Source organism: Hydra vulgaris, chromosome 04 (genome assembly GCF_038396675.1).
Source record: "Hydra vulgaris chromosome 04, alternate assembly HydraT2T_AEP".
In the NCBI taxonomy this organism is placed as follows: Eukaryota; Metazoa; Cnidaria; class Hydrozoa; order Anthoathecata; family Hydridae; genus Hydra; species Hydra vulgaris.
In genome coordinates this window covers 47,973,701-47,991,876 of record NC_088923.1, presented here as the reverse complement: position 1 = coordinate 47,991,876, position 18,176 = coordinate 47,973,701, and the positions used below count along the sequence as shown (strand labels likewise).

At 28.4% G+C, this 18,176-nt stretch overlaps 1 protein-coding gene across 1 annotated transcript in view; it reads left to right on the top strand.

The window, feature by feature from the left end:
* The window catches only part of LOC136079857 (uncharacterized), a 142,082-nt gene that overhangs the window by 85,859 nt on the left and 38,047 nt on the right, over nt 1-18,176 (top strand). Inside the window, exons 9-11 of the mRNA XM_065796512.1 lie at nt 1,229-1,339; nt 2,254-2,318; nt 9,831-10,029. Coding sequence (XP_065652584.1) covers nt 1,229-1,339; nt 2,254-2,318; nt 9,831-10,029 — 375 coding nt within the window. The remainder of the gene's footprint in view (nt 1-1,228; nt 1,340-2,253; nt 2,319-9,830; nt 10,030-18,176) is intronic.

Here is an 18,176-nt window from a genome sequence, read left to right as displayed (position 1 = left end):
TTGGGGCACCTAAATTTAAAAAAAAGAAAAATATATATATATCTTAGCGTAACAAGCAGTTCAAACACATATGAAAGTTAGCAGTCAAAATATGGGTTAAGAAAACAACCAACTGCGATTGCCACATATCTGCAATCTCATCCACCAATCAATTATAAAATTTTTGAAAATCTTTAAGTGCTCATACATCATTTAGAACATTACATTACAGAGTGGGTTATGTATGCTTCGGAAACTGATTCAAACCTGATTTTGTGGTCACCTGGGCATACTGAAATTTGTACTTATTGGCATTACGTCTCTGGTAATAAAGATATCCTTGGTGATCAGAAATATATTATTCTCTCTCATATTGTTATATATGCTCTTTAATCATCTCATCCTAATTCTCTACCCAAAAATCGCTTTTCTGTCAATAATGCTTTTTAGCTAATACACATACTTTGGTAAAACGTTAGAATATTGTTGCAAGTTACGTTGGAACAAACATATTTCTCATAAAATATAGATAAAACAGGTGAGGTATGGACTGCTGGGGAAAAAGGACCATGTTCGACAATAACTACCTTATTTAATTCATATGATGTCATAAAATTGTCCTAAAGTTTAAAAAAACTGCTGTCCTGACATATTATGCTGGAGGTCTGTCGGATTAGTATTATGTAAAGTTGAAAACTTAAATAAAGTTTGAAAACTAAAATGAAAAAATAAAAACGAAAAAGCAAATGAAAGATCATTGAAACAAATTTAGATTAAAGTTAGTAAGTTTTCTTATTTTAACAAATAAACCATTAAATGTTAAAAGTTACTTAAAACCAATTTAATAGTGAAATTCTTTGTTATGCAGTTGTTTTTAGATCAATTTATTGATTGAAATAAAAATATCATACCTTATTTTTATCATATGCATTTTAAATATATATGATTTCATTCGTATACAATTTACAATATTTTTAAGCATAATAGTTGTAACGATAGCTAGTTATGAAGTAGCATTATTTAATGGTTTAACCAAAATTCAATAGTTGCAAAAAAATTTATTTGTTAAATAATTATCATTACAATTTCATAATTGTTTCTTTTTACAAGGTTTTTTAAAATTTAATTTTACAAGTTTTAATTTAATGTTTTATAATGTAAATTTATTTAAATCATATTATAATTAAAATTTAATGCTTAACTTCTGAAGACAACACTTAAAATTTTTTTTTTTTTTTTTTTTTTAAAGGAATAATTTTACATGAAATGCTTCATGCAATGGGTTTTATGCACGAGCAACAACGTTGTGACCGCGACAGTTACATTGAGGTTATAAATCGAAATATCAAATTAGAATCAAGTAAGTTTGAATCAATCGCAAAATTATTTTAATAAATAATTGTGTGTGTGTGTAGAACTTAATAAATGTTGCTGCGTATAAACTTTTGGGAAAAAACGTTTTTATATATATATATATATATATATATATATATATAAATATATATATATATATATATATATATATATATATATATATATATATATATATATATATATATATATATATATATATATATGTATGTATATATATATATGTATATATATACATACATATATATATGTACATACATATGTATATATATATATACATATATATATATATATATATATATATATATATATATATATATATACATATATATATATATATATATATACATATATATATATATATATATATATATATATATATATATATATATATATATATATATATATATATATATATATATATACATATATATATATATTGTTATATATATATATATATATATATATATACATTTATGTACATACATATATATATATATGTATGTTTTTTATTAAGGTATATGTTTTGTTTCTTTGATAAAAATAAATTAGTAAATGTAAAATAAGTTTGTTATTGAGGTGTAACATGCAGAGAACTAGTTTTCCTGCTGAAAAAAAACATTAATGTTTTAATTGAAACGGTTACTTTTTTAACGAAAGAAAAAAAAATGAAATGGAAATTTTAACTGCGTCTTTTTAATTGAAAGCACTGTAAACATTGTAAATAAAAACAGAATATTAATGAATTATGTTTGATATAAAATTATGTTTTGTATAAATCTATGAAATGGAAAAACTACTGATTAGAGGGAAAAACGGTTTAAAGACCACTTTTATTTTTCAAATCAATTTAATTAAATCATAAAAATTTATTTAATATATATATAACCTTTAAATGTTTAGAAGTAATAAACGTAATGGATCAGTTTGATTCTTCCTATTGTATCGAACGTACGCGTTATTTTACGGTAAGTTCATAAGTTTTTGGTTTTTATTACTCTATGGTTTTTTTGTTTTATAAAGATATTTAATTTCTTTTATTGATTATAATTTTAATCTGTCTAAAACATATAATAAAGTAAAAGACAAATAAGTTATATCTTTTTTTAAATAGATAATTAAAATTTTTTATAAAATTCAAAAGTAATTACAAAATGTTAAATGATCTTCTTGAGTATTCTACAACCTATTCCCATTCTTGCTTGGGTTCAAAGTTTTGTATTTATTCAACTTTTAGCCTGTCTTTACAACTGAAGCTTTTTTTGTTATTTATAAGGTAATATCTCAGAGTTTTTTTAATTCTATTTTGATTTTCTTCTCCTGAAAATGCGAACACTTCGTGTCCTAATAGCTAAGTTTTTGCGTCTTTATGCAAATCTAATAAAAATTTACTGAAATTTTTACTTAAACTTTTCCGTAAATCTTTAATAGTAGGATAGGATGGAGTAGTGTGAGCCTATAAGATAATTTTGGTCTAAAATGTTTAATGCTAGATACGTCAACATAGTTATTTTCTTTCCGTTTTTAAACTATAAAAAAATATATAGATAGGCATAAGCATAAGGAAAATGATTATTTTGAAAGCTTAATTACTATATTTTTAGAATAGTATTTCTTTAAGACTATTATGTACGTGATTTATTTTAATTCTAAAATATAATCAGGTGGGGTAATGCTGGCTGTGTAAGTAAAATTTTAGAATATGTCATTACATAATTGAAGTTGTTATAAATAATTTTATAAAACCATTGCTTTCATCAGGCCTCTATTTATGTGTTTTTATAAGCTCAAGAAAACATTTATGTTTTAAGTTCATATCCTATGGCTAATCAAGAAACAGTTGTATTTATTTTTATGAAATATATCTTTATCTGGCTAAAATAAAGTTTTGTATAAGACCTATATAGTGTTAAATATTTTATTTTGTGATATATTATGAATTTATAAAAATTTATTTCACCTAAAATTTTATATATTTTATATACTTTAGAAAATATTTTAAAAATGCCAAAAGTTAAAACAAAAAAATAAAAACCCAAGTACAATGCAAATAGTATAGATATAGCTCTATCTATACTATTTGCATTGTACTTGGGTTTTTATTTTTTTGTTGCTATGCAAGAAAAATAAGTCTATTTAACATGCTGCTACAAATATTTTGTTTTCTAAAAGAAACACTTTGGCAAAGAAGGAAAAAACAAGAATTTGATGCAAACAAGCGCGAAGGTCGAAAAAGAGTGCTGAGTGATAATTATGAAACAACGATTGTAGATGCGGATCAATATTGTAAAAAATATGGTCTTCCAATAGAATCTTTTGGCCATTGTAATCTAGTAGTTTTAGTTTGCACAACGGTGAGGATAAAAGCTCTTAATAATAATGGAATTCCTGGGAAAGATTGGATAAGTTCTTTTAGGAAGCGTCATATTGATAAGTTGCAGTTACTTAAACCTGAAATACTTACATTTTATAGAGTTTAAACATTTTCAAATGAAGTTGAATATAACTTTTCTACTATTTTATCTGATGTAATTCATGATAATAACATTGTACTAAATAGTATATACAACTTTGATGAGACTGGTCTCTCCACAAATTACTTAACAAAAAAAGCATTTGTACATCCAAAAAGCAAAGATGTTAATTAACGGGTTGCTCTTACTGGTAAAACTATTTACTCCGAGCTGTTTTGTGTATCTGTAGATGAAAAATATCAAGCTTAAATTGTTGTTTTTAAGGAAGAAGGTTACATTTGTTTTAAACAGCTAGTATGTGCTGTTGCGGAAACAGCAAGTGGATGGATGCAAGACTATCGGTTTGAAAACTGATGTTTGACTTGACTTTCTACTAACTACTTAACTATTATTTTTCTTTTAACATTTTTTTTTTTCATTTTCTTTGGCGTATTGAAAACCAATAAAGCAATTGAAGCAAATTTTCTGATTGTGAATAAAAGTTAGAGAGATTCAATTCGAGTTAATTTATCTAATACGTTGGAGTTTGTAGAGATTTTCTTGAGAAAATCTAGAGAGAAGACTGTTGCTGTTGTCATGTCAAGAGTTTACAATACCAATTGAAAATTATTTTTGCACTATCTTTGGATAGACACTAACGAATATGTTAAAGTCCGCATACATAATAGTTTCAGAATTTTAAAGTAATCTTTATGTACTGGTCTATCGATAGTGTTGAATCTAAGGTATTACCAAAATTTTTAATTAAATTTGATTCATATAAAAAGAACATTTAAATAATAATTAACCTTGATTTTTAAACTTAAATGCTTGTTACTAGATCCAAAGCAGGCAAATTCTTTTTTGTTTGAATTAAGAAGTAGTGCATTTTCAACCATCTGAAGACTGCATTCGCACATTGAAATATATTGTTTAACTTGTCTATACCTGGTCTTACGGCATTATGCAGTTGAGTATAATCAGCATAACAATAATAATTATATCCAAGTTAAATTATGATGCATTTAATGGGGGTGCAAATATGGAAAAAAAGTGTTAATAACACTGTGCTGTGGTACAGCTTTTGAAACTTATGGAAGTGATGATTTTGTTGTACCAATAGAAACAAAATTTTTTCCATTGAGAATATGACAGTTTCTATGATTCATTTTTTACAAGTTCAGCTTGGAGATTGTAATCAATTGTATCTAAAGCTGCTAATATGTTTAGAGAGAACAGAATAGTAAATAAAACATTTTCACTATTTGATAAGATGTAACTGCAAATCTTGAAGAATGCTGTTTTGGTTAAATAGAGACAGACACCAGATCAAAAAGGATTTGAGTTTTCAAAAATCAAATGTGCGCTAAAGAGAAATAAGGCAAGCTACTCAAGATTTAGAAAGATTTTGGCAATAGTGTTCACATTTAATATAGGGCGTAAGTGGGAAGGTTCAACATCAGTTAGGCGTGGATTTTTTGAAATAATTTTACAAAAATTTTTTGTTTATTAAAACGTCACCTTTTCTTCTAATTTTCAGAGCATCTGCTGACAGCCATTCATTATTATGAGGACCAAGTCTTCTACTGTATATTATTTTTGGATTGGTGCCAATCAACTAAGAACAACTGTATGTTTGTTCTGTATAACTGTTAACCTATTTTGCCGGTGAAGTGCAACATGGCTATATTTAGTATTTGCTTATGAAGCGTAATTTATTTAATTAGAAAAAATATTGAATCCGTTAATTCGTCTTATATGTTCATTTATTTTAAATTACTCACCTCCCCAAGGCCGAGAGAGTCACTAGAGTCGAGGAGGCTACTTTTTGTGGTTGCAACCCTCTCTCAACTCTATTACTCCGAAACACGAACCTTAACAAGCAAGGCTGCTGCGCGGAAAACAAGTTGAGTGCGGTACTACCAGGGACGTGGTGGGGATTGAACTAAAAGCGCTACTGCTACCTTGCGAATCTTTGAGAGCCAAAAACTGCTTCCACGATTTTGGTACTTTATTAAACTTTGAAAGTAGTAGCGCCAGCCCTTTTTTAGGCTTCTTTAAGAAATTTAAGTTTTAATTTTTTTTTAAAAATCTAAAAAAAAGTACTTTTTTTCTCCCACTTTGAGCCTTTGATATCTATTTGGGATGATAAAAAAATTTTTTTTTTTTATACCTTATTAAATTTAAATTGACAAATTTTTATCAGAAGTTTTTAACATACATCAATGGCATTAGAATCCGTCAGGTGAGTTTTTTCAAAGATGACGAGGAAAGGCTTCTAAGCATGCATCTTTTTAATCCGACTATTACATTGTCAGCTGTATTATATTCATGGCAATTGTGCTAATAATTGACAGCTTGTAAAAAGAATACAATAATGTAAATGTAGTTTTAATTAAAGTCTCCATCTCAGAGCACATTCTTACACATTCCCTTCGTCTTTAAATGAAATGTTTTACTGTTTGTTTTCTAGACTGTTTTAATATTTTCTCCATAATTATATAGGACTTTTTTTTATGTTAGAGTATGTCCTCGGAATCGGTTCTTGATAATGGTTTTTTTGTTGTGTCGGCAGAGTAGCTATTTTTTCCTTTTCGTTCCGGAAGTAAGCTGTTTTATCAGTACTGTATTCCCAATATTTTAATTTAGAAGTTTTGTGTGGTATTTTAAATCGTAGTATTTTTTTGAAGATCTGGTTGCACCTCTTTTTTTGCAAAAACAAAATTCAAATAATATGATTTTTTCTTTCCCAAATAGGCATTTTTCAAAATTTAGAGTTAAACCTCTCTGTTTAAATCTTTCTAATACTTTATGCAACATTAAATTATGCTCTTTTGTATATGAAGCGAATATTAGAACATCATCGGCAATGTTTAAACTACCTTCTTTATCTTTTAAAACTTCTTGTAAAGCGTTTTGTTGTTCCTCCTACGTGGAGTTTACTTCACATTAAACTCTTATTAAACGTTTAGTTTGAGTTTCTGATTAAACAGCAGTTATTGATCTGGATTCCGGCCCAAGTTCGAGCTGGTGAAATGTCTTCATTAAATCTAGTTTCTAGGAAACGGTGGAGTCTTTTAGTTTTATTACAACATCCTCCAGGGTTGGAGTTGGAAAACGCGTTCTTCCAATAGCTTTGTTTGCTGCTTGCATGTCAACGGGAATTCTTAGGTTGGCGTAATTTTTTTAAAAATTACCAATGGACTTCTGTTTCAGTTTCAACTTTGAACGTTTAACTTTTTCTGTAAGTGTTAAAAGTATTCTTCTTTCTCTTTGTGCGAATAATGATTTACTTTTATTAATTTTCAATTTTACTTGGTAGTTACAAAGTTTTCCGATTTGCTGATGTTCTTCAAAGAATCGCAAACTTTTTGTTTACTGTTGTTTTAAATATTTTGTTCTGTCTTGTTTTCCTTGGTCTTTGTGTATAAATTTCATTGACGTTAGAGTTTTATTCTATTAAACCAAATAACTTAGCGACATTTTCAGATAACAAAGATTTGTGGTGCGTTTTAATCACATACAATGCGGACTGTCAAAATTTGGTTTGACTTTCTCTCACAAGAATGATCTGTCCTTCTGTTTTATGCTTTGGATTTTTATTCCTGTAAATTATTATTTTTATTTCAGTCTTGTGTAGATTAAATGATCTTTTAAAGAAATTTTTTACTTTTTCAAATGTTTTAAAGTTTTGAATATAGATCGAAGCTCCGGTATCAATTAGAACGGTTATTGGTATATTTTTTATGTTAACTGTTAACCTTGAGGTTTTTGACTACATCATTTGTTATCTGTTCAATATTCACAGAGTACAATCTTTGAATGAGGATTTTTGGATTTGTTGATGTCTTTGTAAATTATTTTTAATCGTTTTGAATAAATTCGCTAATTTTTTAGTGTTTCTCTTGATATACTCTTGTATCTGTTCGTTTTTTTTTTACTTTTAGAGACTGTTGCAAAATGCCCGATTTACTCGCTGGAGTAGCAAGGTTTTCCTAAAGCTAAGCTTACATCCGTGTATGGAAATTCGTTTCCACATTGCTAACATATTTTTTTTTTCTCATTTGGCGTTTTTTTTATCATGTGACTGGTTTCTGGGAATTTCGTTTTTTTCTTTCTCAAATTCTTCTATATAATGGTCCATCAACTCGAATACTTTTGCATTAGTTAACAAATGTAAACAAACCTGTAAAGTTTTGTAAGGATTTTAAAAACTCTATTTCCGTAGTTTTGAAACATTTGCGCAAAGCTCAAATTGATGCTTAATTTCTTTATTCTTATAAGTAAACTCGCATTTAATACCTTGTTCTTTTAAGCAAACGAAAAACTGCTGAGTGGTTTCATCTATACGCTGAGCCATTTTACGAACTTATTTTTAAAATAAAACTCCATAAAATTTATTTTTAAAATAAAACTCCATAGCTCGGGTTTACTTGGGGTATGGAATGTTCATTATAAGCTTCAACAGCTTGCTGGTATGTGATTAGCGTATCTTGAGGTATAATGTTTTTATAAATTTTGTAAGTGTTATCTCCAAATAAAGTTAAAAGTAACGAAAGTTTTTGTTTATTGCCTGTAATTGTGAGTGAATTGCAAAGTAATTGAAATTGATAATTAAGCGTTTCCAGCTCGAAAACAGCTACTCTCATCTTCAGTACATGAAAACGATGGAAATTTTTGTAAAGTTTTTTATAGCCATAAATAAACACACTGTTTATTAAAATTTTCCTTAAATTTTAGTTTAAAAATCTTGATTTAAATCTTCATCGCCAAATACATAATAAACTACAAACTTCCTTATCGCTTGATTTCTAAATAAAATGGCTTCACAAAATTACAATAAAATAACTGTAGTTTTAATTAAGATCTCTACCTTGGAGCACATCTTACAGCATTTTTTTAAATAATCAAAGAGTCAAGCTAACTAGCTCAGAATTAACCTCTCTCAATGAATTTGCTATTTGACTTGATGAAACTGGTTGAAAACATTAAAATAGTTTGACCATTGCTTTTAGTTGTTGCATCAAGCTTAGGATCACAAAAGTTTTATTAAAATACCAAATTTCATTTGTTTACAACAATTTTAAATCTTCAAAACACATTCTGACACTAGAAACAATTATTAGCCAATTGTTTTTGAAATAAAATACTTCTACACATCCTACCGTTTAAAATAAACTTTTACTGCAAGCTGGAATAACATCTGCTAAGAGCTTTTAGTTTAGGCTTCTTTTATCTCCTTAACTTTTAGGGCTTCATTTATCTCCTTAACTTTGTTTTTGAGAACGAAAAATGCAACTAAAATTTTCCGTTAAACAAAAATAATTTGAAAAACTGAAAGTAAAAAGTAGAATGAACGTTATTTTACAAGCAAAGTATTTCTAAATCTAACTTAAAGTGAAACGTAACTAGAAACTGAAAGTAAAAGTATCTTGAATGAGCATTATTTTAATAGAAGATTTTTCAAATATAAAGATAATTGAATACATTAAATTTTTTTTATTTTATCATTATAAGGAAATTGCATTGGTTCTGTAATTTATTTTTTTAAGATGATTTCAACTTTGTCTAACATTACTTTAATGCAATGATAATAAAGTCTATGATAATAAAGTTTAATGCAAAGATAATAAATCTAGATGAGCGCATATATTTACACCATATAGTTAATTTAGTATATAAATATATACTATGTTATGTATACGCAAGGCCGAAGCGAGCAGTTCTGTTTTATCAATTAAAGGTTTAGGTAGTGGCAGTTACCGGTAATTGTTACCTGAGCTTTTTTAATAAATCAGTAATACTATTTGTTCAATTTGACAGTCTGCTTTTTCGCGTTTTGTTTTTTTATTTATGAGATGTTTGCTATGTGTAATGGTGTTATTTTTGTATTATTATTGAACAAAAGCAGTTTCTGACTTTGTTGAGTTTCATTTTTCGCTTATTCAATGTTTTTTGCTATTTTAAACTATTTACCTTTAATTTCTAATTTCTATATTAGTTTTTACTTTTTCTATTTTTATTTAGTCCTATGATATATTTTCTATTATGCACTATGATTTGTGGGCTTTTTCAAACAAATTAAAGCGCACAGCCAACACAAAGACAATAAAATTAAAACCAGAGTTTATGAACTTAACGGCAGATATTGAGGAAATAATTGGAAAAACGTATAGAATGAGTGATACAGACAAGCTTAAGCTTAATATACGATATAGATGCATTGGTATGTAAATTTTTAAAAATTGTTCTGTTTTTTATTTAGTCCAATGATATTTTTTCCATTATGCACTATGGTTTGTGGGCTTTTTAAAAAAAATCAAAACGCTCTGCAAATTCAAAGACGTTAAGAATAAAATCAGAGATTATGAATTTAACAGCGGATATTGAAGATATAATTGGAAGAACGTGATTAATATCTTTTTTTTAAAAATAGATCAAATTATATTAAAATAATTTGAAAGAAAACATACAACTTTATAATGGAACATAAAGTTGTATGTTTTCTTTCAAAATAAGGTATGGAAATAATGCCATATGACAATCGAATTGGCTGATGATTGCCGATTGGCATGAAATTTTAAGTTCTATTATAAAGTTGTATTTTTTCATTTAAATCTTTATTATATATATATATATATATATATATATATATATATATATATATATATATATATATATATATATATATATATATATATATATATATATATATATAATATAAATATATAGGGGAGAGTTCCCGAAGTTGGAACAGCTCCTTAATTGGAACACTTAGCTTTATTTAGAAACTGGAACTTATTCTACTTTCATGAATATTTTTTCTTGTAAAGAAAATAATTTTCTGTATTTTTTGAAACTTCTAGTATTTAAACTTAAAAACTGCACGTATGTGAATAAAATTACTTTTTTTTAAAGAAAAAAATTTTAGCGATCTAATTTTATCGTTGCATTTAAACGATTACAGAAGCTTAACGATATTGAGTTTGATGATAATTTTTTTAAAATTTTAAATTTTAAGGGTTTCAAGTCTATGTGATATTAAGAGCTTATATCGTAAGTTGTTACTTGTATGTAAATATTTTGCTACAACACCATGGTCCTATGTTGCCTAGAATGGAACTTCAAAAGTTGCCGTAATTGAAACGATGTCATCTCATAACACGCTACTTAACGTTCGAATTATCAGAAAATTTTATTAGTCCGACTGTATAATATTTTTTAAAGCGAATTTCTTTTATAGACATAGTATTATTGTTAGACATTTGTTGCTTTTTTGGAATTGGTATTTAGTCTTGCGTTAAAGTATGAAATGATTTTTCACAAAATTTTTTTCATAGTCTAAAGTCTAGTCATAGTCTAAGGATATAAAGTTGATTGTAAACATCGTATACTTTAATTAACAAATCATTTTATCTTTTTGTAAAAAATAAAATGTAAAAGTTTTACAAAAGTTATACATTTCTATTTAACGGATAAACTTGTAAGACAACATAAAGTATATACCCAGCATAAGTTTTTTACTGTATATAGAAGTTAATATATAAAGTTGCAAACTTTATATAGTTTACATAGATTTTGATTTATATAGTTAATGATTAACTAAACAAAAATGATGAAAAATAATGATTATATAATGAGTATATAATTAACTTAGTCATATATGAATAGCAAATAAATATATGAAAAAATAAGCCTGTAATAAGATTATAAAACCCTCCTTATGTATCTTCATAGTAATTTGCTTTTATTTTAGATGCAAACAACACGAAAATATGGAAAATGGAAAGTAGAAAACTTGAAAAAGGTTGTTGAAGCAATAAAACAAGGAGAAATCAGCTTAAATAAAGCCGCTTATGAATTTTGTATTCCAAAAGCAACTTTGTCAAGGCATATAAATGAAAAAAACAAAGTTGCTGTTGCAAATGTGAAATTTCATGGTCGACTTACCACCTTACCTAATGAAATTGAAACAGAACTAGCTGATCACTGTTTATTATTAGAATTGATGTACTTTGGATTAAGGATTGATGATCTTCGTCGTCTAGCATTTGATATTGCGGAAGCTAACAACATCACACATAATTTTAACAAACAAACATGAATGACAGGAAAAAAGTGGTATTATGCATTTATGCAAAGGCACCCACAACTGTCGCTTCGTGGGCCTGAATCAACATCAATTACACGTGCACAAGGTTTTAATAAAGAGCGAGTGCAATCTTTCTTTAATTTACTTTCAAAGTTATACATGGAAGAAAAGTTAACTCCAGACAGACTTTATAATATGGATGAAACTAGTTTATCAACAGTACAAGATGGTCAGATAAAAATTATTATTGCAAGGGGCAAAAAACGAGTTGGAATTATGACTAGTAGTGAACGAGGAAATTCAGTAACAGCTGTAGTTTGTGTATCTGCAGCAGGATTTTATGTTCCACCAATGTTAATATATAAACGCATAAGAATGAAGCCAGAAATAACAAATGGTGCACCTCCAGGAACTGTATTTAGTACTCAAGAGAAAGGATGGATGTCAAATGAAGGTTTTTTAGATGGATGCGGTCACATATATCACAACCAGTAACAACTTGGCAAGTTGCAGAATTATTTGGTGACGCATATAGTCAGGCAGCATCATTGAGAATTGCTATGAAAGGATTTCAGGCTAGTGGGTTGTGGCCTTTGGACATAAATGTATTCACTGATTCTGATTTTACAGCCTCTTCATTTACTGATGTTGGTCCTTCAAACAATCTTCAGTCATCTGAAAGTATAGATGGGATGACAAAACTATCTACAGATAAATCAAGTGAAAAAAAATTAAAATTTCATGTTTCAGTTTCAACTTTGTCTCTTTTGCCAGTGGTTTCACTTGAAGTAAAAGAAAAAAAAAGAAGATCACGAACAACTCAGGCGGCTGATCTTACAAGCTCCCCATATAGACGTGCTCTAGAAATTACACCAAGAAATCAAAAGCACACACTAAATCAAATAGCTTCCAAACAAATTAAAAAATCTACAAAAAAAAAGCTCACACTAAATCCAATAACTGCCAAACTATTGCAAAAACCACAGGAAAGCAAAGTAGCATTTGACTCAATCACCATGGACCAAATGAAATTGAGCACATCAAATAAAATCACCATCGCCACCACAGCACACTACATATCACCACTACCATCCCAAGTGCAGAAGCTGCAAGTAAAAAAGACTTATGAATTGCGAAAAAAGGATTAAATATTTGTTGTAATTTTTATTTGTTATTATATCTTTTAAATATCTTTTATTAAAAAGCTAATCAATTAATTTTTCCTTTGAGCCATAAGTTTTATAGCTGTAATTTATTCAAATATTAGAACTGTTCTAATTAAAGAATATGTGTTCCATTCAAGGAGACCAGTTGCCTTTATTGGAACAAAATGGTGCCTTGAAAAATCAAAGTTTATATCCAATAAGGGTGCGATCAATAGAGTCGAATCATTAATAAAAGCATAGTTGGGTTGTATATCTATATTATTTAATTCATAAATGTTTTCATAGTTAAGCCATCTTTGGTTAATAAATATTTTTTCCTAAAGTGTTCCAATTAAGGAAACTCTCGCCTATATATATATATATATATATATATATATATATATATATACATATATATATATATATATATATATATATATATATATATATATATATATATATATATATATATATATATGTATATATATATATATTAGGGATATGACTTTTTTGCAACCTACTAGGCCTGTATCGTAATTCAATGAACTTTTATGTAAAAAGAACGAATAGATGTTTCATTTTGACATATTTTGAAAAAAGGTCACCCCAAAACCAAAAAATCGAATTTTCAATAGGTACACTTTTGTACAGTAAATGAATATTAAAGGCTGAAGATGTTGTAAGAGTCATACTCCTGTTGTTATTTTATTTATTTATGCAACATGTACTGTGATATAACAAAAAACATTATGTGATATATAATTATACAAGTATTACAAAATTAACAGTATCAAAGCGTCTAGTACAACAATATACATAACTGTCTGTGTCTATAGGCCTACTGTGTTTAGTACATGGGTCACATGATGCTCACGTCTCATAAAGAGTCTAGCGCTTATTACTTAGAATGAATCGAAGTTGCAGTTTGTCTTTCTTTCTGCAGGAAGCATACAGGTCTTGCATCACCTTGATTGCACGTTCAGCTATCTGATTACTTCGTGGTATGTCGATGACGGATGGCTCTTTCTTCCAGTGATTTTTGAATGACTGCAATGCCTTTTTGTAAGGCTTCAATACATCAGATAAATTCTTGAAGTCATTGTCATTGTACTTTTGACTACTAAACCAATGTTCTGCCCACTCATATAAAATGAACCTGCAAACCTTCTCCAAATTCTTTCTCGCTTCAGGCATAAGAATGAACGCCAGAATGGCGAGAATGGCTCTTGAGTTCCATCTGGCATTGCTCATATTAGGAATGTTCTGAAAGTGAATCAGAGGGAAGTTTCTTTGTTCTTCATAGAACCTAAACACTCTTGTTAAATGGTACAAAAACTTCATATCGTCTCTCCACCCTGATTTATCAAGAATTTCTACAGTTCCATTCACAAACTTATCCTTCAGTTCATCATACTTATTCAACAGTTCAGACACAAATGGGTATTCAATGTTTGGAGATTTGGTATCACCCCCAAGTTCTTCGTCCATCACCAGACGGAGAATCCTGTCTAGTACGTGATGCTGACAACCGATAAATTGTGGTATTGTGACACCCTTTAATTTAAACATACGTTGCAACTTCACAACAACTCCATTTCTCTTCCCAGTATTGACGTTTGTTGTATCAGTAATGATCATCTTAATTGAATTCCACAAATTGTATTCATCAATAAGTTTGGCAATTTTTTCAGCAACAGTTTCAGCTTTGCCATCTTTTAAACGCAGTGCATCAAGTTTCACGTCAGTTCTTTCATTCTGAAGTACAACTACCTGATATTCCTTATCATCTATTCGTTTGCCGTCAAAGTGTAAGGACCACTGTTCCATTTTAAGTTGTTGTATCATTTCTTTTTTTAATTTACCTGCCTCTTTGAATATGGACTTGTAAATTGCTGATTGACTTGGAGTTGGAATATCAATACCTTGTTGTGATAATACATTGCATATTTTAGCAGCTTTCTTTGTGGAAACTCCACTTGATGTAACCATACTTACAGCAAATTTACTTTTGTAGTGCTTTCTAGTTTTTTTCTGAGTGTCCTCATCATCGTCTTTATCACCGTCGTCGTCTTCATCATCTTCACTCTTACTTTTGCAGTTTTCAGATTCAGTACCACTGTCTGTGGTAGACAGGACTTGTGATGTGGAAGGTATTGCTGTTCCAGACTGGACTTTCCTTCTCTTGGAAGGGTGAATGGTTTCTTTACTTGCCACTTGTCCTGTTGAGTACCCCACCTGTCCTTTACTTTCTTTTTGTAGGTGGTATAGACGTTTATCTTCCGAGGATAACCACTGGCCATTCACTTTCGTGATGTCAAATAATGCATTGAGAACATCATATTTTCCACGCTTGACACATTCATCATAGACCTTCAGCACCTTCATAAGCTTTGCTCTTATCACTTGATCAGACACACGTGGAAAATTCAGTTTATTGTCCCACAATTTTGTAATTTCCTTAGAAATTTGGTCTATTCGTTCTTTTCTTCCTTTAACATATGCTCCGAGAAACTGGTATCTTCCTACGATCTGCAATTGAAGTGGTATTCTGGATTTTTCATCGAGTGAATGTTCTTCTACAGCCACGCTTCCTCTTCTTCTGTGTGACTCTTGAAATCTCACCAAATTTTTAGTCCAAGTCTTCTTGTTCTTTGTTACTGTGGTATGACTTTTCTTGTGAGACATAATATAATATTGTTACGACTTTACGGATAGCTGAGCGTAAATATCCGTTTAATAAAGTCGTTTAATTAATAAAATACTTTAACTGTATAGTAATCCAATTATAGTTCGATAATCCAGTCAATGTTGATAACAGTTCGATAATCCAGTCCGTATCCTAACGATAATGCTACAACTACTTATACTTCGTACACTTACAGCGTCTTTAGTTCGCTACAGTAGTTCCTTATTAGCTCAGTTACACGCAGAGTACTTCATAGAACTATTCACATTATCAACACTGAGCTCTGACAGCAGCTCGCTTATATAATTATTTAGAGCTTCCAGAATGTTCTACTAAGTTCTATAATCTTCTACAGTCTGTTACAGTCGTCTATATCACCGTGGTAACACAATGACGTCATCACATAACAATTCCAAGTATTTGCCGGCACACGGCCGTTTCGTTGCCATGGTAACGTGTGGCGTTATATTTATAAATTCATAACAAAATAATGAAATAAATAGAATTAAGCTGAGAATTAAGCTTAAGATTAAAACATCGGTCAAAAATGAATGTATAAAAATGGTAAATCAAATTTTTATTTTGGGGGTGACCTTTTTTTGTTGCAGAAAGCTATTTGGGCCTTTTTTCATGATTTTAGGTAAAAGTTCATCGATTTATGATACAGGAAACATTTTATTTGAAAAAAAATTAAAAAGTCATATCCCTAATATATATATATATATATATATATATATATATATATATATATATATATATATATATATATATATATACATATATATATATATATATATATATATATATATATATATATATATATATATATATATATATATATATATATATATATATATATATATATATATATATGTAATATATATATAAAAGGTGTGCTGCATGAGATACATCAAAACGGTGTTAATTTGCACCGTTTTGATCATGCTGCACACCGTTTTAGTGTTAATTTACACCGTTTTTATATTTCATGCTGCACATTTTTTAAATGTTAATTTACACCGTTTTAGTTTTGATTTTAGGTGTTGATAACAACATACATACACAAATTATTATTTATAAAATACTTAAAACATGTTTTACTCATAAAAAAAAGGCTGTGTTTATAAAAATATTTTTATCGCAATAAAGATCTTAATAGTTGATTTTGTCGTCATCATATTCCTAATATATTCATCATATTCCTAAAATATCGTTAAATAAAAGACTTATAAACACCTTTTTTTAAACTATGAAAAAAAAAATTCATAATTTCTAATTTAATTAATAATTACTGTTATGGAAACACAAAAGAAACAAGATAAAATTTTATCAAAGTGGCAAAAAATAATTTAAAACTATATTATGACATACTTGTGGTGTCTTTAAAGCCTTTCTCAGAAGATGTCCATTTAAAGCTAAGATCAAAATCCAGTTCAATCTCTTAATGCCAGATTTCCTTGCTATGAATGATTGCTGGAAAACGTTTCATAATATGAAACTTTAGCGTAGCTTATATAAATCCATTCTTTGCGTTGACGAAAGATATATTGCATACGCTTTTTGAGAAAACCAACATCTTGCTCGCATTTCCACATTTTCGCTTGCATGGCTAGCGCTCATGATATTGATAGCTAAATTCATCTTCTCCCTCATTGTCAGCATTCTGTGAAAAAAAACTTTTTCAGGAATTATATAAGAAAATTCATTCTTTAACAGCGATTTATACTTTGATTTAACTGAACACGTTACAATAGATGGACCCATGATCTCATTGAAGTCTTTTATCATGCATAAGTCTGATAAAATTTCATTAAAAACGGTTTTAGGAACAAATTTCCTGGAAGTAAATTTCAGCTTCAAGTCACAAAAGGACTTTCCATAAGACGGTTGTACAACTAAATTGTCCATAATTTGATTTTCATTTGCATAATTTTGCATAGTAATACCTTCATACAAGAGTGGATCACTTATGTTTGTAAATGGTAGATTAGTCAGATTAATTGTATGCTTTCTTTATGAATGTGATGTTAATGAGCTATGACACCAAAATTGCTGGTAGCAAACATGACATTTATATTTTTGCATAGGATAGAAGTGATAAATGTGACCACGGAGTTTTCTTTCATTTATGCACTTGAAAATGCAGTATGGACAGAAGTGCATTGGTAGATCACTAATAAAATATAAATAACTATTTGCTTGTTTAAATGCAGATTCTTTTTTTTTTAAATAAATATAAATCGTTTCTCAACAAGAATTAAAAGAACTATAACTTTTAAAAGAGTAATAAACATGATAATTAGCTCATTCAGACATGTTAATTAGCACATTCAGAGATGTTAATTAGCACATTCAGACATGATAAATTAATTAATAATTAGCTCGTTCAGACATAATAATTAGTACAGCTCATTTTGTGGAATTGTTAAAAATTTAGGAAATTGTTAGAA